The 24,313-nt window shown below is 42.4% G+C and overlaps 2 protein-coding genes across 2 annotated transcripts in view; one reads left to right on the top strand and one right to left on the bottom strand.

Annotated features, from left to right (window-relative positions):
• Positions 1–15,824, top strand: part of plekhh3 (pleckstrin homology, MyTH4 and FERM domain containing H3) — a 36,515-nt gene extending 20,691 nt beyond the window's left edge. Inside the window, exons 4-13 of the mRNA XM_085271758.1 lie at positions 2,238–2,420; positions 3,883–4,040; positions 6,507–6,630; positions 7,360–7,657; positions 9,612–9,819; positions 10,030–10,157; positions 10,782–10,902; positions 11,341–11,829; positions 11,947–12,138; positions 13,655–15,824. Coding sequence (XP_085127884.1) covers positions 2,238–2,420; positions 3,883–4,040; positions 6,507–6,630; positions 7,360–7,657; positions 9,612–9,819; positions 10,030–10,157; positions 10,782–10,902; positions 11,341–11,829; positions 11,947–12,138; positions 13,655–13,825 — 2,072 coding nt within the window. The 3' untranslated portion in view covers positions 13,826–15,824. The remainder of the gene's footprint in view (positions 1–2,237; positions 2,421–3,882; positions 4,041–6,506; positions 6,631–7,359; positions 7,658–9,611; positions 9,820–10,029; positions 10,158–10,781; positions 10,903–11,340; positions 11,830–11,946; positions 12,139–13,654) is intronic.
• Positions 15,825–16,133: 309 nt separating this feature from the next.
• On the bottom strand, positions 16,134–23,558 carry tubg1 (tubulin, gamma 1). The gene is made up of 11 exons (XM_085271761.1): positions 23,281–23,558; positions 22,808–22,920; positions 22,378–22,545; positions 22,193–22,261; positions 20,888–20,967; positions 20,672–20,798; positions 18,972–19,058; positions 18,263–18,412; positions 18,022–18,174; positions 17,770–17,931; positions 16,134–17,231 (listed from the first exon to the last, which is right to left on the bottom strand). The coding sequence occupies exons 1-11, from the start codon at positions 23,327–23,329 to the stop codon at positions 17,034–17,036; spliced, it is 1,356 nt and encodes a 451-aa protein (XP_085127887.1). The 5' UTR covers positions 23,330–23,558; the 3' UTR covers positions 16,134–17,033.
• Positions 23,559–24,313: the final 755 nt, after the last annotated feature.

The following is a 24,313-nucleotide window of genomic DNA, read 5'->3' as shown; positions in this document are numbered from 1 at the left end:
TGCAGTAAAAAAAGATGGAAATACACAGAGAGAGTGTTTTCTCAATCTGTGTTTGAGGGGGCAGGGCACTGAAGGGTCAAGGGTCACAAATGAAACAAATTAAGGGCGAGCTGTGGCCCTCGGGGGAGGCATTAGCTGGCTACAGAGATGAGATCCAGATGGAAGATCATCAGTGGGCTATACATGGGGTCTCCAGCTTTATCTCTGTCCTTTTCACATCAATTCTTATTGCATTGTTTAAAGTTGCAATATTAAGTGCAGCCTATGTGGTGTATATCCCATGCCTGCGACAGAGCTGCGGGGCGTGCAGGCATGCCTGTGTCTTGTTTTTGATCCAGCCAGCTTGTCTGCCTCCTGTCCTGCGTGTCGTCCCAGCTTTCTTTGTGATTTTTATTTATCCATTTCACATTGGGTTTTGATGCTGACCCTCTCTGATGTGGTGTTAAGTACCTCCTGGGTTTTCACTTTGGGCTATATTTGAGGGTTGGTTATGGTAGGTTCAAAATCCCCTCTTATATCATATTGAGGCCTGAACCTTCACCCCGTCCTTTCTTTCTTTCTTTTTTTCTTTTTTTTTGTTTATTTGAAGCAGGAGCAAAGCAACAGTTTCTCTGTACTTCCTGGGTAAACCACATTTAAGCAAGGTTAAAAAGAGGGAGAGAAGAGAAATTTGGGGCAGATGAAAGTAAATGAGAAGAGAATGAGAGCAAGAGGAAGAAAGATGCAAGCAAAATTATCTCTGGGTAACAGGTGACACACAGCTCGCTGACCAGAGAGGAAGTTGTGATGCTGGGGAAGCGTTATTACAGTTTCACAGGGTTAGAGGCTGAAGATGTATTGCCTAATTCTTTCTTCTAAAACCAATCTCAAGAATGCATATGCAAGCCATATGTATTGTCATGCACAGGCACCCCATGTACGGCTGACTGCCACTGCATCTCAATGCCCTAGCCCTGCATATAGTCCTACACAACCCAGTATCAGTCAAGGTGGCCAGCCAAAAGTAATTTAGTTTATTTATCTGCTCAGACATGAAATGCTTATGCACTTATGTAATTGTTCCTTATTAAGAACAATTTGTACACAACTGGGGATGCAGAAGAGATTTGGGATCAGTAGATCTGGGCTGTTGCAGTTTTCCCAGTCCTCAGAACTTTAGGAACACAAGAGTCTTTTATTACAGAGAGAGAGACCTGACAAAATTAGCAGACATGCCTAAAAACTAGCTGCCTCATTCTCTTTGTGTCTCTCTCTGTCTCCTTATCTGATTCTGTCAGCCTCAAAAGTGGCAGTTATGGTGGCTTTGTGCTGCCTTTAATGCCTATGCTATTATCTGGCCTTATTTTTAGCACCTAGTATTTATTCCAGCAAAACTTTTACTCATAGATTTCTGCGAACTTTAGGGACAGTTAGAGCCCTTGGAGATTATTCTTTGTGAAGACAGGGTGTAGCAGCATTTATAGACTTACAACCTGCCCCCAAAAATCTTTGAAGGGAAATGCTTGCCTTAGTGTGAAAGTCCCATACTTATGAAAGAAAGTTGCAGAGCATTGTTCCTTTCTGAGAATGTACAACTTGCTTGGTGGTAGCAAAGATTTCTTATAGGGGACACAATCTAATGGGTTTTTTCTTTTTGTTTTTAAAGTCATGTGAAACTACTGCCAGAGATTGCTCTAATAAAAAGGAGGTATTTATTCTTTACTGAAAAAAATAAAATAAACAGGACAAGAAGCTGCAGGCTCGCTTGCTTGAAAATTTGAAAACATCACATTTCAAGATTAATTTTCTTTTGCTGGACTAATCAGTTTAAAAAATCCTTTACTGCAGCTGAACTGGCGTGTGATCTTTCATTTCAGGGTTAAGTTGTAACATAATCCCTTGTGTATATCCTTTTTCAAGCCACAGCAGACAACTTCAAGCCCCCTTTCCTTGTATCTCTTTTGCAAAGATTGAATTGTTTCTTATTATTCTTGTGTAAATGCAATAATAAGGACTGAGTTTGCACAGTTACTCAGGTTTTCCACCCTGTCAGCTAGCTGTGAAAAGTCACCAGTAGCTACCAGTGAAAACAAAAGCACTATTATCGTTCGGCCTTGATTATAGGCGGCCAATCTTTGGACCCATGATGTCATCATTCTGTAGCCACTAAAATGCACTATATACTTACTATATTTTACTATATATTTACTTCATATTGATAAGTAAAAGCCAAAAATATGCATTCTGCTTGTTTAAAGGTTGGTTGTTACGGGAGGTGCGTGGCAACTGGATTAAGCAACGTCGATACTGGTTTGTACTGACCCAAGACTCTCTTGACTACTACACCGGACCGGAGAAAGGTGCCCGGAGACTAGGCACATTGGTCCTCACAAACCTCTGCTCTGTCATCTGGCCAGACAAGCAGACATACAAGGAGACAGGTGAGCAAGACACACTTATATTCCTAACCATATGCAGACGGGATGAGACATAGCTGACTCACACTCATGCAGGCTTTCCTGTAATCTCTGTAGAGTCCAGTTAGTTCTTTGTGTTAATTCCCTTTGTGGTATAGTGATCATAGGCATTATTTTAAAACTTCCCAGTAAATTGTTGGGTCTTTCAATATGAAAGTGGTGACTTGTGGCTAGCTTTCCCCTTCCCATGAGTACTGTAATTCTTAGTAAGTTTGGGAAGCCCCGGCTTTGTTTGGTCAGAAATGCGGGTCAAGGTTGGCCTACAAGTGTCTCATTCGCGTAACCAGCAAGGCAATCTCTTGGATGCAGGAAACAAATGACAAAGATTTATAAAAAGAGTTGCTTTTGAAAAGACACAGGGATGACTTGTGTTTTTTCAAATCTGTATTCCTCAGATACCCTTTATCTATGTTTGTCTGCCTCTCTGTGAATGGAGATTATGCCCTGCTAACTTTACCAAACCGCTTAAAATGCCAAAACCATAGTGCAAACCCAAACATAGTTCTAACTCAATAGGCCAGGGAACTTTTCTGGACAGAGGAGGACTTTCAACAGCGACTTTGTCACAGACTCCCGGCTGTTTCACTACTGAGTAGATCTGTGTTCCTCTTAAGCAGGGAAATTTGTCACAAAAGAGTTGCAAGAAATCTTTACTTCCTCTGTATTTTCTGGTTGTTGCCATAAAATAGGAGTTCACTTTAAGGGCTCCGTTTTTGGTCTCATAGACCCTTGAAAGCAGTGGTTAATATTATATGTGAACATATTCAAATTGGTCAGTGGCAATAGTGCAGTGTAATGATTTGAGTAGTAAAACTTTTTCATTTTGGGGTTATACTTGACTAAGAACTTTAAACAAAGAAGGATGTGGTGCCAAGTCACGTAGCAGGAAAGCCTGATAACCGCCACGGGGCTACAGATCAAGCTAGGCTGCCTGGGGTATGTCTAATACTTCCTCTGTAGAAGGAGAAATGTTCCCCTTTTTTAGCTTTTATTATGTTACCCGAAATGAAACTCACTAAGGGCTTTCGGACTCGTGTCTTAAGACATCTGCAGAATATCTACTCTTGTTTGGTTTTGGTGTGGTCTGAGGTTTTTTTTTCTGAAGTTGACCTTTGATCATCAGTGAAGCTGAGTGAGTAAAGGAGAGAGAGTCTGTATGGAAGATGTGCAGGAATCAGTTTATTGTCTCACATTGTAGGAAACTGGATCAGGCCTAAATCCATGCTGTTTACTTTTAAAAAAAAAAACAACAAAAAAAATCAAAACAAAACCATCCCACACATGTCTGGAAAAGTGTCAGGTCAGATAAGGTCCAGTTTAAATTACTAACTATGAATTATTACCATTACATGTCATAAGATTTGCAATGGTTTTTAAATGTGTTGCTTTATTATTATTATTATTATTATTATTGGGTTTTTTTCAGGTTACTGGAGCATTACAGTTTATGGTCGGAAGCATTGCTATAGGCTGTACACCAAGCACTTCAATGAGGCTGTGCACTGGGCTTGTGCCATCCAGAAAATCATTGATAGTAAATCACCCGTGGAAACGCCAACACAGCTCCTGATTCGAGACATTGAGGTGGGCCACGCAACGCAGACACACAAACATACACAGGGTTGCTGCCAAACTACCTATGATTACAGCCACCAAACACAAACGGCCATCAGGCTACATAATGCTCCACAACCCCTGCCCCGTTACCATGGAAACCACACGACCACATTGCACCAGGGAGTCCAAAGTTTATTCTGCTTGCCTTTCTCTTTTGAATGACCTCATTTCATTCTGTCACACAGGGACAGGAAATAATACCAGACCTGCAGTTGAAAGGTCATTCCAAGATAAAGGCATTTCCAGCTATTTGAATATTTAGAAAAACAGGATTTGTGGCTTTTGAAAGATACCTTAGTTTGTGCAGGGAGTGTGTTTACAAGGGATCGTCATATTTTAATGCACGGTGTGCTAGAGAACACATTGTGCTGGAATGTCATTGAGCAGAGAGACGACTCATCTTGCATCAGTCTGCCTCTTGGGTGTAGAGAAGGGCAGTTCTGGCAGAGGAGATGGAGGAGGGCTCTGCATGAAGCAGCAGGACGAGATAAGCAGTCCTTTGCCTGGCCTCCTCTCTCAGTAATCTCCCAACGAGAGTCTCTAATCTCAAAGAAAGTGGTTAGTCTGCTCCCTCTACCCTCATCTGGTTTGCAAAAAGGGGTCAAGCTTTTGTAGGAATAAAGGGGTCTGCTTTTCATTTATTGCTTTGACAGTCACTCATCCTTCCACCTAAAACCTTTTTCTCAGTCTCTTGCTTTCTCTCTCCCTCTCCCTCACCTTTATACATAGGCACTTTTCCTCAACTGGACAAAGTATTCTCTCTCTAAAGTGTGAGGCCATGACTGGAACTGTAAAAATCCAGAGAGACTAAACAGAGGCGGCGTTGTGTGAACAGGACTGCTTGCTTATCTTTAAAGTATAGAATCAGGTTACAGACACAGAGGGGCGAAAGCCTGGCAGTTTTAGCAATGGATCTATAGCCAGAAGTCATATTTGAAAGAGATTAGGTGTGTGAAATGTTTTATTTAAACTGTGACTTTATCAGTGCTTAGATCATAAACACATTCATGCTCTTAACCATTGTCATCCAGTTCAGGGTCACAGGTGGCTAGAGCCTAGCCCAACTGTCACAGGGTGAGAGGCAAGGTATATCCTGGCCATGTCACCAGCCTGTCACCAACCTACCATGTAGAGACAGGAAGCCAATTTAGAATCACCAGTCAACCTAACATGCATGTCTTTGTGACTGTGGGAAGCTAGAGTATCTAGAGTCCACACAGAAAAGTCTAAGGCTGCAGGGGCATTTGAGCTTCTTATTAGCTAAACTGATAATTGAAAAAGCATCTTGACACAACCGTTGTTGTGATTTGGTGCTATATAAACAAAATTGAATTTATTTGAATGAGGCATAAAACACAAGCAGCCCAATAATATGTTAGACAGACCTTTTAGAACCTTACCTTGATAACTGTCCATGAAAAAAAAGTGGGAAACCCTGTTTATTTTGTCTTTTCTTTTACCACACTCTTTAGTCGTGCTTGGTATATGAACACTCCAAAGTAGTGTAGCGTGCTTGGTGTATTCTGGAATATCAAACCTTTTCCCAACCTGGCAATGAGGCTGACAGAGACCAGAAGAAAAAAAAACAATCGTGCTTTAGAGCTTGTTATTGCAAAGCATTTCTTTGTAATATAAATAAGATGAACAGATTTTGTTGCCGTTGTACAGGCTAGCTGTTTGCCCCTGTTTCCAGTCCTTCATAATTACCATTCTTGCTTTTGGCAAGACGGCTAATAAGCGTATTTCCCAAAATGTCAAACTATTGCATGTGGCAGTGGATGACCAAATGGAACAAAAACAATCTCTGGCCCTGGATCAGTGGATGAATGTCATCTGGGATGTTGAGTTGCTGCATCCCACTGCACGTGGTCCATAGAGCAACATGTCATTCCCATAGTTCAAACAGACAAGCTTGTCACCAGTGTGCACCAAGCATTTCAGTGGAATGTGTCAACTTTGCCCCACTAAGGAGGGAGAAAGCTGACTTGTCTCATAGCCAGAGAGAAAGATCGGGGAAGTTGCAGAGTCAGGAGAGAGCCAGAGCAGTGGCAACGTTACTAATGAGCAACAGGTGCTAGGGCAGTAGCATGGAAGCCATCTGTACTGCTTCAAGGTATCTATCCACATACCCAGTAAAAGGCACAAACACACGCACACCAAACTCATTGACACCAGTGTATAAAATATAACGTGTCAGTCATGCTAGTGTGGTTTGCTGGGTCATCACTTGACCTTCCTGCTGTTTAAAAGATGCCAGAGCTGGATTGTGACCCCGGTCAAATCGACCTCAGTTACCCTTCATAGACAAACACACAGACACGCACTCACAGAGTGTTCTCAGGCTGGCTTCGTGCTTGTTGACTGCACATGAACGTTTATTTTCAAATGTGTTTGTTTATTATAGATTGGTTTTGTTTTACTTGTGTGTTTTAGGAGAATAAGTTCAACCCTGAGGTAGTGGAACACATCTACCAGCACAACCCCATCCTGAAGTACACCCAGGGACCCTTATATGCTCCTCTGCTGCCTTTCCCCTATGGCAGTCTGGAGCACACATGTAAGTGCTTAAGATTTTTACACTGCCATATCTATATGTATGTGAAAGTACCGGTTAAAAACAATAGCATGATTAGCATTTTTTTTAGCACTGTTTGAGTAAGTGTCAACTGGCCGAATTTACCTTGAAGCTCTTACGAAAGAGATAACCAGTGCACATGGCCACTCGGTGTGTGTGCAAAGCTGGCAGCTGTTTTCTATAATTGCAGTGTGGCTAAGTGGAAAGAAACTGTTTTAAAAACTGTGATTGCTCTGCAGTTTGATTTGTTTAGCGGAAGAATAAAGCTCAATGCAACGCAGATTGCTTTTCATTTTGCTTACGTATGCTTCCTTGCGTGCACTCTCCTCCTGTGACCCTGAAATCGCTCTTTCTTCCACCCTAATGGACAATCTTCCAATCACTTAAATGCACTGGGAGGAATCTACCGTGGGAGCTTAGTGTGAAAATACATGCCTGCAGCTCTCTCTCTTTCTTTCTCTCTCACGCACATCCTCTCTGAGAGTTCAGGGAACACACTTTGTTTTATTAAGCTAAAAAATCATGATACGATGATAAAACTGATGAGATGCTAATGTAATAGGTTGCTATATTACAATACTTTACATGATTAAATGTTATACCATTCCTTTAAGATATCTGCAAGGTTCAAATGTCTAGAAAAGGGGTGGGGGAGGAAGAATATGTCCTGACAAAAACTTTTGACACACTGTTCTTTGTTTATCTCTCCAGACCACAGTGGGAAAGGCTACGGCTCGGTGCGTGAGGAGGCCGTGAAGCTGTTCAACTGCCTGCAGCAGCTGGAATCAGCAAGGGAGCCGGTTCCAATCATCCAGGGTGTGCTACAGACCTGCCTGGACCTGCGGCCTCTCCGCGATGAGGTCTACTGCCAGCTAGTGAAGCAGACCAGCTACACGCCTTCCCCAAACACTGCTGCGCATCTCCGTTACTGGCAGCTTCTCACCTGTATGAGCTGCACTTTCCTTCCTGGGCCAATTGTGCTCAAATACCTGCGATTCCACCTCAAAAGGTGAGATGCTATGATTGAGCCAAGACTAAAATCTAATGCTGCTTGCTGGGAAGTCAGGTGCAGCGCTTTGTATTTACCTTGCAGTATTTCATTACAGTACTATTGTAATGAAATACTATTTAGCTCAAGTAAAGCAGTTCTCACAAGTGACCGCTTCAAGATTGTTGTTTTGCTTTTGCAACAGCATTCAGACAGGATTTTTTTCACATTCAATTAAGCACACACAAATGCTCCGAACTTGAGAAAGCTGCTCACCTCGTCATCTCTTACTTAGAAGTGGAAAACTTTCTTGCTTTTTCTGGCTCTGATTTCTCCGACTGGGAAACGTGGCTTGTGGAAGTAAGGTGGAAAACACTACAGCGTATCCACCCATGTTGACAGTTTGAGGTAACAGACTGCAGTTGTCAGTTAATAGAAAAGTTGCATTAAGTCGTTTATATAGTCATGCAAATTGTTTTACATGAGTGTTTCAGCAGTACGATGCCCTCAATCCCATATGAGACATCAGACCTGGAGTACACTGTAGATGATAGACAAGGGTATAAGAGAGGAATGGCTTGACCTGGGAGATAAAGGTGAACCAGTGTTGCGTGGTAGCAGCGAAACATGGGGTCTAGACATCGGACAAAAAGCAGGCGCCAGCATCCCTAAACACTTGTTTAGATATAGTAGCATGATATGCCTTCACATTGTTAGCATGCTTCCCTAGACAGATCCAGTTTTCAAGGGCTGGATTTACAGGTCTGAATTAGCCCTTCTGTCAAGAATGCTAATCTAAGTTATTAGAAGCACTAATCTCCTGCCCTTGATTTTCTGTCTAATGCCATGCCATGAAACCACTACAATTTTCTATCTATATTTCTGTACTGGGAATCGCGCTCTGGCTAATGGAACAGTTGCATGCAACGGCAATTCATAACAACTCTGTGGAACTCGCTGGCTGTGTGTTTTGATACGTCTTGCTGTCACTCTCACGCACTCTCTCACTGTTTGGACCACTGCTGAGGCTGCAGCTGGGCAGAGCTAAGACTGGAGCTGGGCATTAGGCCCAGAAACCATCCTCCACTCCCCCAGTGCCCTGAGAAACCCCCAGGGAATGTCTGCTGTCAGACAGATTAGGCCAAAAGAAAGAAAGCAAGGGAGAAGGAGAGGGAGAGAAAGCAGGAAATGGTACAAAGACACAAACAAAGGAGAGTATAGGAAATCTCACACAGATCAGTGGGACATTCGTAGTTATGTTTCAGCCACCCTTATGAGACAGCAAGATGTTAAAGTGAATAAGCTCGTTTTCTTCTTTCTGCCCTTGTTTTTGCGTATTTTGGGACGAGTACTGGAGTGTAATTGTTTCCTTCCTGTTTGTCCCCCCCCTGTGTTTACAAAGGGCTTAGCTAATCACTCAATCAGGTTGTATTTCACACCTTTCACACTCGCAAACCTCAGCCTCCCGCTAGATTGGTTTGCTGCTTTTTTTTGTCCCCTCCTTTAAAACAACAGCACACAGACATACACTCACCTTCCACTCCTGGACACTCCGTTGGGAGGAAGGAGGGGGTCACTCTGGTTCACAGGAGCGGAAACGCCTTTTCCTGTTTCGTGCACTACCCAATGTTTTCTTTGCCATTTTCCTTTTCTTTGAAGAATTAAGGGATGTTGAGTCTTTTAAGTTCCTAACAGCTAAAGTGAGAACATTTGTCATTCTTCGCCTCATTGACTTTCTAGCACTGCCAGCCCAAACAAAATAAAAACTTAGTTGAATCAATGGAGTGACGCAAAGTCCATAATCACACCGTAACACCTAACAGATTTTGAGTCGCAGGCATGAGTAAATTCTCTCTTTTATGTGCTTAATATTTTCATCTTTATGACAAATTGCTTTCACAAGTGCATGCACGCACACACACAGACACGCACTCACAGCAGTATCACTTTCTCACACATTTAATCTGTCTTGCAGAATCCAGAGCCAAAGTCCTGAGTCTGAAATGGATAACTATGCGTCATTCATCAGTGAGGCTCTGGAGAAGACAAAGTGTCGGGAGTGCGTGCCATCTTGGGAGGAGATCCAGATGCTGATGAACCGACAGGAGATGCTGTGCACCGTGCACTATCCAGGCCCTGGATCCTGCCAGCTCTACATCAGCTCACACACTACTGCCAATGAGGTTTGGAAGCATTTCCCTGTATTCTACTTGGCAGCACAACTTTTCTGAGCTGGCTTCGGAGTCTTTCAGCTACTCACTAGTTCCAATTCAAAATTTCACAGTGCAATCAAGAGCCTAGTAAAATGCTCCCTCTTCTGCCTTCACCCTTGAAGCCCAATAACTTATGAGTCCATCTGTCTTTTCAATCCGCTTCTCCTTCCTCCTCACCAGGTGGTTCGAAGGATGCAAGAGAAGCTCGGCCTACAAGAGAGCAAAAATACATTTGCACTATACGAGCAGAATGCACTGTGGGAGCAGCCAGTCACAGGAAGCGCTCTGGTCGCAGACATCCTAACCAGGTTTGAAAAAGTGACTTGTCAGTCTTTACCTGGGAAGATAGAACAAAGAAAAAAGTCAGTCATAATAAAACCAAGCAGACGTGCTATCAAAACATTGTGGCAAAAAGCCTATTTGTCACTCTATAGATGAGTATGGACAGAGCAGCACACTGTTTATTTATCTCCCCCCTAGTCCAAGTGCTATGCTGAATGTTAACCAGTGTCCTTGATATCTGGTGACCTTGTCTGTTCTTGTTGGTCAAACATGACACTATGCTGGGAAACTAGATTTGTCTCTATGTCTGTCAGCAGTGCCAGCCAGGTGCTAGTCAAGGTAAAGATGATGTCATTTAATTGTACAAGGCAATAGTCTCAAAACGAAAACAATGAGCCAATTGGAAAAAAGGGCGCTATGCTTTATTTTTTTTTCTTTTTAAACAGGCATGGGTGTGTCTGTCCTCTCAATGTTGAGTGACAGGGTAAACATGAAACTGTCGGGTTACTACACAACGGCATTACACAGCAGGGAAGCAATAGCTTGTAACATATTAACAGAAGGCTTAAGATTCTTTGTTTGTCATATGTGTCTTTAGTGTATCTTTTTTTCTTGACCCAGATTTAACTTTCTGTCCCTCTCTTATGCAGCTTCTCTACTAAAGAGTCAGAGTCTAAATCCCAGTGGAAACTGTGTTTCAAGCTCTACTGCCTGTTGGATGCAGACAGCATATCAGTGGACAGCATAGAGTATTTATTCCTCTTTGAGCAGGTAATGGAGTGGAACATGAGCCTTCTCTTTTCACTATTTCTTTGTTGTGAGTGACCAGTGATGGTGTTGATGATGGCATCTGATTTATTGTCATTCAGTGATTCATCACTTGTGTTGTTGTTGAATCGTGTATGCTTTTACTAAACAATCTGCAATCACAGTCTGTAATTTCCCACTGGCTGTGAGTGTTATAAAATGGACTGCATAAAAAACATGACTAAGAGCACTGGCTGGAGTGCAGAGGGGGCAAAAAGCAGCCAGCATTGGCTTCATTATAATTTTTTCCTGGGGAATTCTATAAAAGAGTTACGGGATGAAATAAAACAAGGTGGGGTAGAAAGGATGGATGAGGGGACTTGAAGTTATTACTGACGACCTTTACCTTCTTTGTGTTTGGTTCTATTTCTCTCTGTCCTGGTTTTGACCTTTGTGCTGCAGTGCCATGAGATGGTCGTGCGTGGTCAGCTACCAGCCTGTGAAGAGGACCTGCAGGCATTAGCTGCCCTGAGGCTTCAGAGCCTAATGGGTGACTTCAGCACACATGCCCCCTGCCCGCCTCTGGATGAGCTTTTTCCAGGTCATATGCTTGAAACTCGGGTTCTCATGTCAATTTCTGCACCGCAAGATATGCCTCCTTGTCAGGTAGCTGCTCAGGGCTGTCCCACGACGCAGCGCTTCCACACAGGACTCCTCGCGGGGACTCTGTGGAGCCACACAGCTACAGCAGTACACAAGCAAAAAGTTGAGCAGGACATGCGTCTGCGGACCCGCCTGAAGGAGGAGGCAGCGGCTGTCATGACGTCCATCTTGGAGCGTTGGAAAGGTTTGGCCGGCTACAGCCGCAGGGACAGTATGGCCGCCTACCTCACAATTGCACGCCAGTGGTCCGGCTTTGGATGCACTCTTTATGAAGTGGACTTTTATATTGTGAGTATTGTGTGCTTATGCTTTAGTATCACTCTTAAACGTTTTTTTTCCTCAAAGCTCAAGAGCCACTTGGATCCTGCAGTCTCTTGACATTTGCACGCCTCTTTCTGCCTGCAGAGTTCAACGGGGAGTTTTTCCCAGAAGTTATGGCTGGGTGTAGCTGCTACATCTGTATCCTTGTATAAGCAGGGAGAATCAGAGGCCCTGGAGTCCTTTCCTTATGGCCAGATCTGTTCTTATGGTGTATCTGACAGCAACACCTTCAAGATTACAGCTGGGGACCGGGATCTGCTCTTTGAAACCACCAAGGTATAAACAGAGTGCAGAATTGTTTAGTTTAAGGGGGGAAATGTCATTCTTAGTTTAAAATTTGTCATTTTTGTGATTTATTTAGATAGTAAAAGGTTTTATTTTAGCTTTTCTGGATCTTGGTCTGTGAAGAAAGAGTTATGAAGTATGAAATTAGAGCCACACCTTTGGATGACTTATTGAAACATGAGCTGTGTAGCAGCAAATAAACTTTCAAAGTAAAATATTAAAAAGCATTACAATGTCCTAAACTGAGCTAGTTCTGACTTTGCCCTGTAAAACCAACTGTTAGTCCACAGGGTTAGCATCTCTGAGAGTATGTGTCACCCTAGTATAATGGCTCACCTCCCAGGATGACACATACAGGGTGAGGCTGAAGGTGACTGGAAGGAAAATATTAATTGAAGCTGGTTCTGCTCTGACCTTAAACATAATGTGTGTCAGCTGTAGGCCGGATTCAGTTTATGTATAGTGCAGAGCCAAGGGGCCTTATCACTGTGCAGTTTTCTGCAGAGTAAGAGAAAGACACACAGTGTCTGCCCATGATACCCCCTTCCCTCCGCCTCTTTGACCCACTTTAAAAACCTTCATTAATTTGGTCTAAATAGAGAGCACACAACCTGCCCATATTCCCCAACAGATGGTAACCACCAAAAGTCTCACTTCCTGGCATTTAATAGCATGGGGGTAAGTTTTATTGCAGTGGTTAGATTAAAATATTAGGCAAAACATTTCTCAGAAACATAGATGTGCCTTTTTCTTCTCCCCCCCAAATCAAGAACAAATCATGCCTTTCATTGGGCCGCTTTGCTTGCATCTTCCCACACACAACACAAAAGCTCTCTGTGATCTCTCTTGAGGCACAAAAGTGACTTTATTTATTTATTTATTGGACACACAGGCAAATTGAAGTAAGGTTCAGAAAGACTTCTACTTTATGAACTTAAAGCCGTCGTATCCTTTTGACATAAAAGTGGAAGGTTTTCAGCCGATGGGCAGAGGGGAAAAAAGGAAAGACCAGATTTGCAGGGGGTGATTATGATTAGGCCTGGAGTTGAGTGTAAGATTAGCAGCTGATTCCAGGGTTATAGTTGAAGTTGAAAAGCAGGTTGAAACTCAGGGACTTGTCTTATGCACAGACTATGTTTAGCCAAGAATCAGTAGGACTAGAGTAAGGGTAATTGTTGCTTCTGGTGGTTTGGTGGTTATGTCCTCTGAGGTCTGTGTAATGGAGAGACACATGAAGAAATGAACTCCTCCATAGTACCCTCCCTTAATTTTTCTGCAACAGCTGCTGAACAGTGTGGTGTATGTCAAAGTGAAGAACTACCCAGACACAGTTAAGAGATGTGTATGTCCCCTTAAATCTGCCAAACATCACGCTTTACTTCTGGAGGATCTAGTTTTTCTGGCAGCTGAATGACATCATCTTTACCCGCCCTCCTGTGACAGTGCCAGACAGACACTGAGACTGCCACCAATTTGACCTCTCTCTCTCTCCCTCTCTCCATCACAGCTGACTGAGATCATGCAGCTGATGAATGCTTATTTCAGTGCCATCCATCGCCAACGAGGAAAAGGGGAAGATGCAGACATCACCATAGCAGACAGCACAGAGGTGGGCTTCCGTCACCTCCGATCAGCGCCGACACCCACACTCCTAGAGCTGCCCTCGCACCCTGTTTGAGAGGGACCCATACCCGGACACTCACTCCCCAACCCCTCAGCCAACTCCTCCGTGTGGTCCCCTGTGAGGCCCAGTCCCAGGCCCAGTCCTCAAGACACCTCAATGCCTCCTCCGCTGGGAATGGCGCAGCAGCCAAAACAAAGAGAGAGCTGTTTTCATTCCCCATCTTTGAAAATAAACCCTCGCTGAGCTTTCCAGCTGAAGGAGCTGGCCAATGTAGGAGAGAGGGGGGTTGGGGAGAGGATGAGAAGGCAAGGGATTCTGTTTTGCAAGTGAAGCCAGAAACCCACAGAAACCAATACGGCTGCTGATGAGGTGTCAAACACCCTCCCCCCACCCAGTCCTGTCACGCAATCTACTAGGTTACCCTAAATGGCAGTATCTCCCACTCCTCCTTCACACCAGCCTTCAAGACAATGTGAGTAGTTGGGGAAACACAGCAGCTGAGAGCTGAGACTTACGGCAACAATAAGCTGTGGTACCCACCTCATAAAGGTATGGCTTAGAATAAAGACACTACTTTGTCCTCTTTCTTTCATGAAGAGTGCCATATGTGCGCTGCCTTTTGTAGAAGGCAGCGATCCCTCACGCACTGCTGGCATAGTGCTGAGAATATTCAGTGACACAGACATCTCCCCTGTCTTTGCTGCTCTCCGTCTCTGCCACACACATAGAAACCCGCTCACTCTCACATCCCTTTATGCTGAAATGTTCATCAGAGACGTTCAGTTTTCACAAGGTCCCGGCTGAGCTTGCATTACCTAGAACTGTTGATGCAGTGAGCCATGTGAACTTGGAACTGGAAACAGATGTTGAACTCTATAGTTGAGTCATGTCGGCCGCCACTGCTACAAAACCCCTTACCTATGTGCGCTATTTGATCGAGAAATCAGAAAAGCCGTGTCATTTTCTTCATGACGCATTCAGGATCCGGATTAACTGTTTCTTCTTTCACAGAAACCAAAGGATTTTGGAGTCCTTTCTTCAGTGTCTCTACCAAATGCTCTGATTCGTCCTTCGTTGTGCTGCTTGTCTTGACTTTAATCCTTGAACTGAAATTTGGTTAACACTTGACTGATTAGGTAATTTTGCTTATGTTGACAAATATCCTAATGCAGCTGTAGTCTGCTGAAAAAAAAGGTGCTTTTATGTTATACATATATAAATATAAAAATCTCAGCCCCAGTCGGCAATGTGGATCATCGAACAGTGCCCCTACTTTAAAGAAACACTTTTCTAATCAGGCCACAGATGCTGTCTTAGTATTATTTTGTTTCAACGCTCCTTTTATGTCTTAATTTCAGACCCATACATATATTCATTTGAAGTTTGCTTTAACTGATCAGAGCTGTAGATGCTCCCTAAAGCAGCTCTTATGTGTAAATCTTATGTAGCTCCTCCTTTGTGTTCACTGGTTATTCTGAAGCCAAAGTTTCACCAAGTCGTGGGTTTGAGCACGGACCAAAGATGTGCGTATTTTAATAAGCTTTTACAAGAAGAAATTAACCAAATGCGGACAGATTCCCTAATTTATATGCAACTCTTTCCACTTGTATTAACATTTTCCTGCTGTACACGTCTTCTTAGTGTAGTATTTACAATGTAGGAATTTAAGACAGTAGATGCTTTGTAAAGATAATAGTCCAGTACTGTCTGCTACACTGCCCCATGCAATATAACCAGCCTAATTTTCTTTTTTTTTTCTCACCATGGAAGGCCTTGACAAGTCATTGCAGTCTGCCCTGTATCCTGCTCAGAAGCAGGTCTTTGCTTTTTCTACTGCAGCTGCAGGCAGCTCCAAGCTGTATGAAAAGGAAAGAAGAAAAATCAAACTACACGTTTTTTCTTTGTATTACGCTTGTTTGTATGTTGCATGGTACCTTTCTATTTGTGTATAGTTAATTGCACTATTGTTTGTTTTGAAACTAACTTGAGAGTGCAATAAAAAAAACTATAAATACTGTATGTAATTAATAAAATTTTTACCATATTGTCTTTGGTGCTGTTTTTCAGCCTCATCTATCCTTTTTTATTTTGAGAAATGTACGTATGTGGTGCCCAGACTTGTGAAGCATTAGGACTATTGTCTTCCTGTAGTTTTGAGGTAACTCAGTTGTGCTGTTAGTGCCAACGCTTTTTACTGGTTTATAAGAATAGCTGGTTGAACAAGTAATGCCAACTGTCTTTGTTGCCCTGTGGTTATGCGCCGTTTAATTAGTCGAATGAACAAACATCAGGAGCACAGCTCTATTCCATTCTCATACAACCGACCAGGTGTGTCTTCAGATAACATCTGAGACATTTCAGGTAAGAATTAAAATAATAGAAAATGTTTTTATTCAGTTTAAAACAGGTCCAACAGGCAAGCGAAATGTAGCAGTATATTCACTTTTAGACAACACAGGGGAAGCCAGTGAATCAAGAATATTTACAGGCATAGAGATGAAGTGTTTAAATTAGATATATCCTTGTACTGTGTTCAGCTGCACAAACTCATTTTCTTTAGAGGACAAATGCTGTTAAAATGTCAATGCTGTTTTTATGGCAGGTATTTCAACACCATTTATGGCTCCAATCCAACTTCAACTTGACATTCTTGTTGGTCATGTACTGTGATAACAAATGAGCAATGTGTATCAGCAGCATACAGATGGTACAGCGCACCACATTAACCAGCATGCTACTGCTTTCTGTCAGTTCCATCTATATGCAAGGACACCTCTCTGCCTACCAAGTGCACAAAAACTAAAGTACAGTACTTTGTATAAAAATAGACCAAAACAAGGCAAAATGTTGATTTAGACTGAGGATAACTGTAAATAACATTGCTGCAAGAGATTAACAATAAAAATACAGAAACGGGTATATTTACAGATGTTTTGGAGACAACAGCTGTTGATGCTTTGTACAGGATTTTCTATAATTAGTGCTCTTTTATTTCACAGAGCTGTTAAGGTTGAGAACACTTCATATAAACTGGGGGTTCAGAATCTGCAGGATGTGATGCATTTACTTTGTCTGGTTAATAGTCATGAAAGTCTCTAATTTGGAGACACAAACACTATGTTATTACATGTTAAAGCAAGCCAATAAATATCGTTTTTATCCAGAAAAGCAGTTATAGCCAAATAACTATTCTGTGATATCTGTGTGAAAGAAAACTATTTTTGTCCAGAAGCGAGAATTAAGTATAAAAGACAAAGTCTGTTCACTGTTCTTGCGTGCCCCAGGAAATATAGTCAGGCCTTGTTGCTGCGCTGTACTCGTCTACCAGCTGTTGGACAACTTCCCTCGAGTTGTCCAGCTCATCAAAGTTGTCCTTGAATATGTCCTCTTTGCGGAACTGCTCCAGGAAGGCCTCGCGCTTACGCAGTTTGTCGTACTGCCTGCATGTCCGCTCAAACAACTGCGGGACAGCAAAAAAGAAAAAGTGACATCAACGCTAACATCCCAAAGTGAGAAAAGAACCAAAAGGTTCTTTTTCAGATTTTTTTTTAGAACAATCACACTTTCTGTTTTGTTTCTTTGCCTTGGTGTTACGGGAAAGAAATGAAGTCTATTGCATGACTGAAACTTCTGTGTAACACTAATTTCCCCTTGCTTTAATTTTGGAACCTACATTCATGAGAAAACAAAGCACAGCAATATAACCACCAGTAAAGGCTTTCTAAATCACCTTAGATTGAGTAATATAATGAAATGACATGGCTATAGCTTCTTTTAGTTTTACAACTCGTTTTAAACCAGTAAAAAGATTACTTAGTTTTGAGGAAATGTCTTGTTTGGCAGCATGATAATCCAAAACCTAATTTTTCCTGGAATCCCCCATGAAATGCTGCTTGGGCAGCTCACTGCATATCCTCAACTATGAACAAGGACAGATTAAGGTCTCCACTACATAGCTACACACTGGAACTGAACATAACTTTCCAATATGCACTTACAGAGGAGATACTTGTGTGGTTGGCCATCATCAGGCCGCTGACTCGGTGAGCTGAGGGCAGGTACGGGGACTTTCTGGACAGAGCCACCTGGATGCTGGCGGGACCCCAGGGAATAAAGCTGGCAAGTTTACGTTCCCGGATCCTTTGGAGGCTTTTATGTACCTAGAGTCAGTTCACATATGTTTAAATATAGTCCTAACATAATTATGTTGGATCAGTTCAACACCTCAGACAACAGATGTACAATTGTACCTGTGTTGGGTCAACCTCCCCCTGGATGATGTTGAGGATGGCGATGTAGCAGTGGCTAGGCTGCCTCTCTCTTCCTGTGGACACCATCACATTCTTGGGTTGTAGGAGTCTCCTCATCACGTCCAGCACTGTGGTTTTCCTCACACTAGCAACCTGAGACACAGCAGGGTGATTGATTTCAAACGCAACACCATCGGGATTATTTTCTAATTTCACACGCATCACAAGGGACGCAACTCACCGACTGGTCAGTAGTGAGAGGTGTGTATCCAGTCATAAGGAAGTGGAGACGTGGTGTGGGGATGAGAGATGCGATCAGGCCAATAAGGTCATTGTTCATATAGCCTGGGTAGCGCAGAGTGGTTGTGCTTGCAGACATAATGGTGGAAACCTGCATGTATGAATGTTAAAGCAGACATTGACAAATTAAGCTCCTTTGAAATGTTATTTGTGCACTATATGCTCAATAGCTGTGTTTAAAAGACAGATACTTTATTGATAGAACAACTAAAATTATTGATCAGCTCTAGTGAAAACACAAATTTTTCATCTTCCCACAAAATAATAAAAATATATTATAAAAAAAAACAAACAACAACCACGCACCCAAATGTAAATCAAACCCTAAGCTTTTCTTTTTTTTTGCCACTTGGCCCTAAAAAAAGTGTAGCTCAAGTCAAGCACTTTTAAACTGTTTGGAAAGTGAAGCCAAGTGTGGTTCTTTTCAAGAAATCTGAAATCCATTTTAAAGTTCAACTAACTTGTCAAACTAGTTTGTGCATCTTGTAATTTCTGCATTGGGCGCCACGTCTCGCGCAGTCTGTCTCAACATTTGTCTTTGTTCAAATACATCAAGGAAGACTGCAAACTACACCTATAACTAAGACCTGCTGACTGACAACCAAAAAGAGAGGCAGAGGCTCTAACACAGTGTTATATCACTCACTCACCAGCTGATTGATCTGGGAGAATGAGGGGTTCTGGATATGCAGCCTGTCGGTGGCAATCCGATTTAGAGCGGTGTTATCCAAAACCACCTGACGCACAAGCACAGTTCACATACAAAGGGCAATGATTAGACAAATGAAGAGGAAAAACAAGGGAGAGGGAAAAACTCTCCAGCAAAACAGTATAGTGAAAGCCAATACACTACTACAATGTTAAAGAAAGGGTGAGAGGATATCGCAGTAATGATGCAGTAAAGGAACCTCTTAAGAAGCAATACAGTGTGCTGTTGTTAGAGGAGTTGAATATAAAAGACACACTGTACAGTCTCAACAGAGGGACCAATTCTTGGGCAGATTCTATTAGCTCTGCGGCTAATTTAATCAACATGGGGGCCTTATGCAAGACCCTGGAGGAAGTAGGTATTAAAGGGGAAACACCATTAGACTGTCAGAGCATCTCAGACTAATACAATCACCAATTCAGGACTTAGATTTAATAAGTTCGATATTAGATAGGATTTGCTAGGGCTCAAGGCTGGCACTCCAATTTGCTTCTTTATTAGCCTGCTAGACAAGTAGTGAAGCAGCCTCAAGAGTAGATCTTCAACAAAGGAAAAGATAAGAGTTAGACAGTCTCTATCTGTCAGTAGCATCATAAAACAAGATTGTGCAATTCAAAATATAAACAAAATGCCATAAAAAGCATCCATCAAAGGCACCGTCAGCAATTAAGCTGTAGTGCTTAAAGCCAAGTGTCACATAATTTCACTTTAAAAGACAAATTCCAACAGAGTAGTCAAATTGGGGGGAAAATATTTAACAGTTTTTGTATCTGTGTTATAATGTCACACTGAAAAGTTAAAATTAACATAAAACAGACCTTAAAGAAACCTTTTCAGTGAAGTATGGGTTCCTTATAAAAGGAGATAGCTACAGTAGTATACAGACTTTAAGTACTCACTGGCCACTTTATTAGGTATACCGTGTTAGACTCCCTCTGGCCTTCAGAACCACCTTAGTTCTTCATAACACAGATTCAACAAGGTGCTGGACACACTCCTCAGAGATTTTGGTCCATATTGACATGATAGTGTCTCATAACTGCCGCAGGTTTGGCCTAGCCCTTCTTCCTCTGACTGCTGACAAGGCATTTTTGGAGAACTGACACTCCCTGGATATTTTCCTTTTCTTTTTGGGGGGGCCCCATTCTCTGTAAACCCTAGACATCGTTGTGTGGGAAAAAACCCAGTAGGTCAGCAGTTTCTGAAATACTCAGATCAGCCCATTTGGAACCAACAACCATGCCGCATTCAAAATCACCTTTCTTCCCCCATTCTAACTCAGTCATGTTAACCAAGTCTAGATGCACAACATGCATTGGGTTGTTGCCATGTGATTGGATTTTTAGATGTCTGCATAAACAGGAAACTAAACAGCTGTACCCAATAAAGTGGCCAGTAAGCACATGTTAAGACATCTCATCTCAACATGTTAAATTTTATTGGGTGGAATAGCTGAACAATTTGGTTTGTTTTAACTTTATTTTGCATGGCATGGTTATAGGGTTTCCAAAAATGCTGATTGCTATATCCCTATGCCATCTTGTGAGATTATTTATGTCATTGGTGTGTAATGATGCCAAGAAAGCAATGGGATTAATTAGTATCCTTTCTTTTTTTCCTTTTTATAATGCTGCTGCTCACCACGCAGTCTGCATTCTGAGTGAGTCTCTTCAACGTCAGCAGTGAGTTGTATGGCTGAACAACCACATCACTCATCTCATCCTGGTTTGGGAAGACTGAGTAAGTCTGAACCAGCTTCTTTGGGTACCTGTGGGACAGAAATTATATATTATTTGCTCGTACTATACTGCAAGAAAAAGAAATACAAGGGATCAAGTCGAGTATGTGCATGCGGACCTGTCATTGAGCCTCTCCAGGAGATAGGATCCAAGCCCCGAGCCTGTCCCCCCAGCAATCGAGTGACACAGGACAAATCCCTGCAAAGACAAAGGATCACTCAATACCTTCAATTTCAAGCTACAGAGTGCGCCACACATGTGCGAACCTTACTGTGAACTCTTCTGAAGCAGAACGTTAAATGTGCCTGTGGGTGTGCAAATGCCTCTTTTCCTCTGCAGTTATATAAATGGGAACGCAGCCCCACCTCACAAATAGGCTCCCTCACCCCCCCAAGACAGCCCAGTAATACCTGCCTTCTTCACTCGCCCGGCTATTATCACCAGACATACCGCACGCCACACCCTGCCAACATACACATGCCCACAGCAGCTCGGCCCACCTTCCTATCCAATGCACACACGAGTGCACACACTAAATAATAATGTGGGGTCATAATGTGAATGAGTTACAGAAATTGCAGACCTTCGAAAGGAAATGCGACTGTTATTTTATGGGAGGTTGGCAGCTGAAGAAAGCTCACCCCAAAAAAAAAAAAAGGACGCTAAGAATAATAGTGAGGCATGGCTAGGGCTGTGCTGGTTTTAAGATGACAGGCTCTGGCACCATTTTAGCATGCCGTTTCTATCAAGTCATTCATTTCTACATGCATTTTACCACAACAAAAACAAAACGCAAGCCTTAAAGACTGAGAGAAATCATGCCTGAGTAAAATCCACCACTCCATAACAGTATTCAGACAACGAATGGGTTTACTCAGTCTAGACTGAGCTTCACCTCCAAAAAGTCACTGAAAAGAAACACAAATCAACCCCAGAGACACCAAAACTGCCCACGTGACCACAAAGAAAGACAAAATGATCGCAAAATGACAACAAAGAGACACTGAGACACCAACTGCTCCACTACAAAGAGACACAAAATGACCACAGAGCGACACAAAATGATGACAGACATTACCAGTTAACCAGATCACAAAGAGACAAATGGAACTGCAGCATGACCACAAAACTACAAAGAAACACAAAACAAGCTACAAGGTGTAAGTATATCCATATCAGACAGAAAATCCCTGTAATTTCAACAGGTTCAAAAGTAATCCCCTCACATTAACAACAAATACCTGACACTTTAATGCATGAATAAGGTTTAGGCTACAGTTTCAAGCTGCTCTTAAAAATGTAATATTTCTACACACATCCATATCAATTTACTCTTAAATCAATTTTTAAAATTCCACACTGCCACAGCCTCAATCGTCCCAGCCCTCTGGGATAGTCAGTATGTGATAAAAGATAAACTTGCCTCCAAGCTGTCGCTGCCATCTGCCTCTCTGTCAATAATGTCGAAGATGTCTTCTTGAATTTTTTTTCCCTAGAGGTAGAGAATCCAGAGCAGATTTTAGATGTGTTATTAAATTTTTTATTGAGATTAATGGGGTAAGGGTAAAAAAAACAAAAAGAAAAAAGTAGGTTATATCAGGTGATCACCTGTGCATAGCCACTAGCCCAGTTGTTCCCAGCACCTCCACCATGCTCAGACAGGTAGATGTTCTCTGGGTTGTACAGGTTTGCATATGGGGAGTTAAGGATGGAGTGGATCACGCGGGGCTCTAAGTCGAGGAGAACTGCACGAGGGATGTAGTGCTCATCGTCAGCCTTTGGGGTTTTAATCAAAAACAAGCGGTTAGATGAAAACACTGCAGTGTTGAGCTTGTCGTCTCCCTGCAGGAGCTTGGTTCTTACAGTTTACGATACAAGCATGCCACCTAGTCGCAAATAATATGATTGCACTTCAGCTGCATAGAAGCATCATCACACTGGAGACGTTGTACACTCTGCGGTGCAGAAAATGTAGGCTGATTGTAACACATAGCAAGAGACTATGTGCTACGAAGCAGAATACTTCTGCTCCACTTACCTGATAGAAGAATACATCCTTTCTGTCGGTCCCTTCTGTAGCAAACTCCTCAACAATCCCCTCTGGACTTATGCCATGCTCAGCACACAGCTGCTTCCAAAACTCAAATCCGACTGAGTAACAGGGAAGGGGCACAAGTAAACAAAACATGTTCATTTTGACTACTCAAACTGGTACAACTTTACTCTAAATGCACGGATGCCCGTTACCATAAAATGCATATCATAAAGGCACCTGATGGTAACCACACAATATGCACAAGTTAACATTATGTTTATAGACACTATTAGTCAATTGGTAAGCTAGGATACAAGGTCGTTGTTTCTGTTACATTTAAAGTTAGCTCGACTTATTATTAGCAGTTAGCTACTGTCGTTACACAGCAGAATACATGGCAATCTGATGACATCTCGCACAGCTAACAATAAAAAAAGCTGTAGCGGTTTCAACGCTATCAACGTCTTTGCACGTACTTTGGTTTCCGCACTGTCCGAGCTGAAGCGTTATGATTTCCCGCGGCATGTTCCGTCTTCAGTCGCCCCTTATTTAGCTAGCTCTTGTAGTCTGCCTGCTAGCTAAATAATAGAAGAAAATAGCCACTGCTTTCACACCGCTTCACCTCTGCCCGCTCCTTCCCGCTTGGTCCTGCGGTGACGCTTCAAGCAGACTTCTTCTACTGTTGGTTAGCGAGTCGCAAGGCGACTCTAAACGTGTGCTGCCACCGGTCGTGTCGGAGTGTGTAGTGCTGTAAGGAACCGTAAAATATGCCTTACATCATCTGTCAACCTGTCCATCACCAATGCAAGCAAGAAGGGGCTCAGAGACACTCTTACTGCACACCCCAGCTTGCTTTGTTGCCTGGTCTACACAATGCAACTCTTTCTGACCGTCTATATGCTTTTCAATCAAGACTCTGAAAGCAAACATCGCATCTGTATTGTTCTTTTTCATTTTTAAGCCAGACTGCAGCTTCCTGATCATCACCTTTATTCAATTTCTCTTTCCCATAGCTTCATTGTATGGCTTATCAGCTTTTCGCCCAAGTAGAGCTTTGAATATTATCCCTTGTTCTTGAAAATGTATACCAACACACTTCTCCATTCCTCAGATTCTCCATTCTCCAAGATTGTGTTAAACAATATGGTTAAAAAATTCCACTCTCATAGACATCTCCATACCTCCACACTTATGTAATCTTGGCCAACTGCCTCTCCACTCTTCATCCCCTTCATTCTCTTCATAGCTACTTCCTCCTTACTAATCCTCTGCCCTTCCTGATTCACTAACTGTCCTCCATCTCTCCCCTCTGTTATTTTCGTTATTCATTAGCTCTTCAATGTACTCAGCACACTCTTTAGTACAGCTTCCATCTGTAATCAGTCTAACCTGCTGCACATCCTTTCATTATAAACATTATATAATAATAATAATAATAATAATAATAATAATAATAATAATGTTCCCCTTGTTTGTATTCATCAATGTCATTATAGAATGTGACCACAA

Source organism: Mchenga conophoros, linkage group LG4, assembly GCF_057382185.1.
Source record: "Mchenga conophoros isolate Kocher_MC1m ecotype Shallow Benthic linkage group LG4, M_conophoros_male_GT1.1, whole genome shotgun sequence".
Lineage (NCBI taxonomy): Eukaryota > Metazoa > Chordata > Actinopteri > Cichliformes > Cichlidae > Mchenga > Mchenga conophoros.
Note: the sequence above shows the minus strand (reverse complement) of the source record. Positions and strands in the feature narration are given on the sequence as shown.

Excerpts from the sequence above, each read along its gene's own strand:
- tubg1 (XM_085271761.1), bottom strand. The coding sequence starts at position 23,329 with ATGCCGCGGGAAATCATAACGCTTCAGCTCGGACAGTGCGGAAACCAA. Across the intron at positions 22,262-22,377 it reads GGGCTAGTGGCTATGCACAG|GGAAAAAAAATTCAAGAAGA; the intron begins GTGATCACCTGA and ends CTCTACCTCTAG. Across the intron at positions 20,968-22,192 it reads ATGGCAGCGACAGCTTGGAG|GGATTTGTCCTGTGTCACTC; the intron begins GCAAGTTTATCT and ends TTGTCTTTGCAG.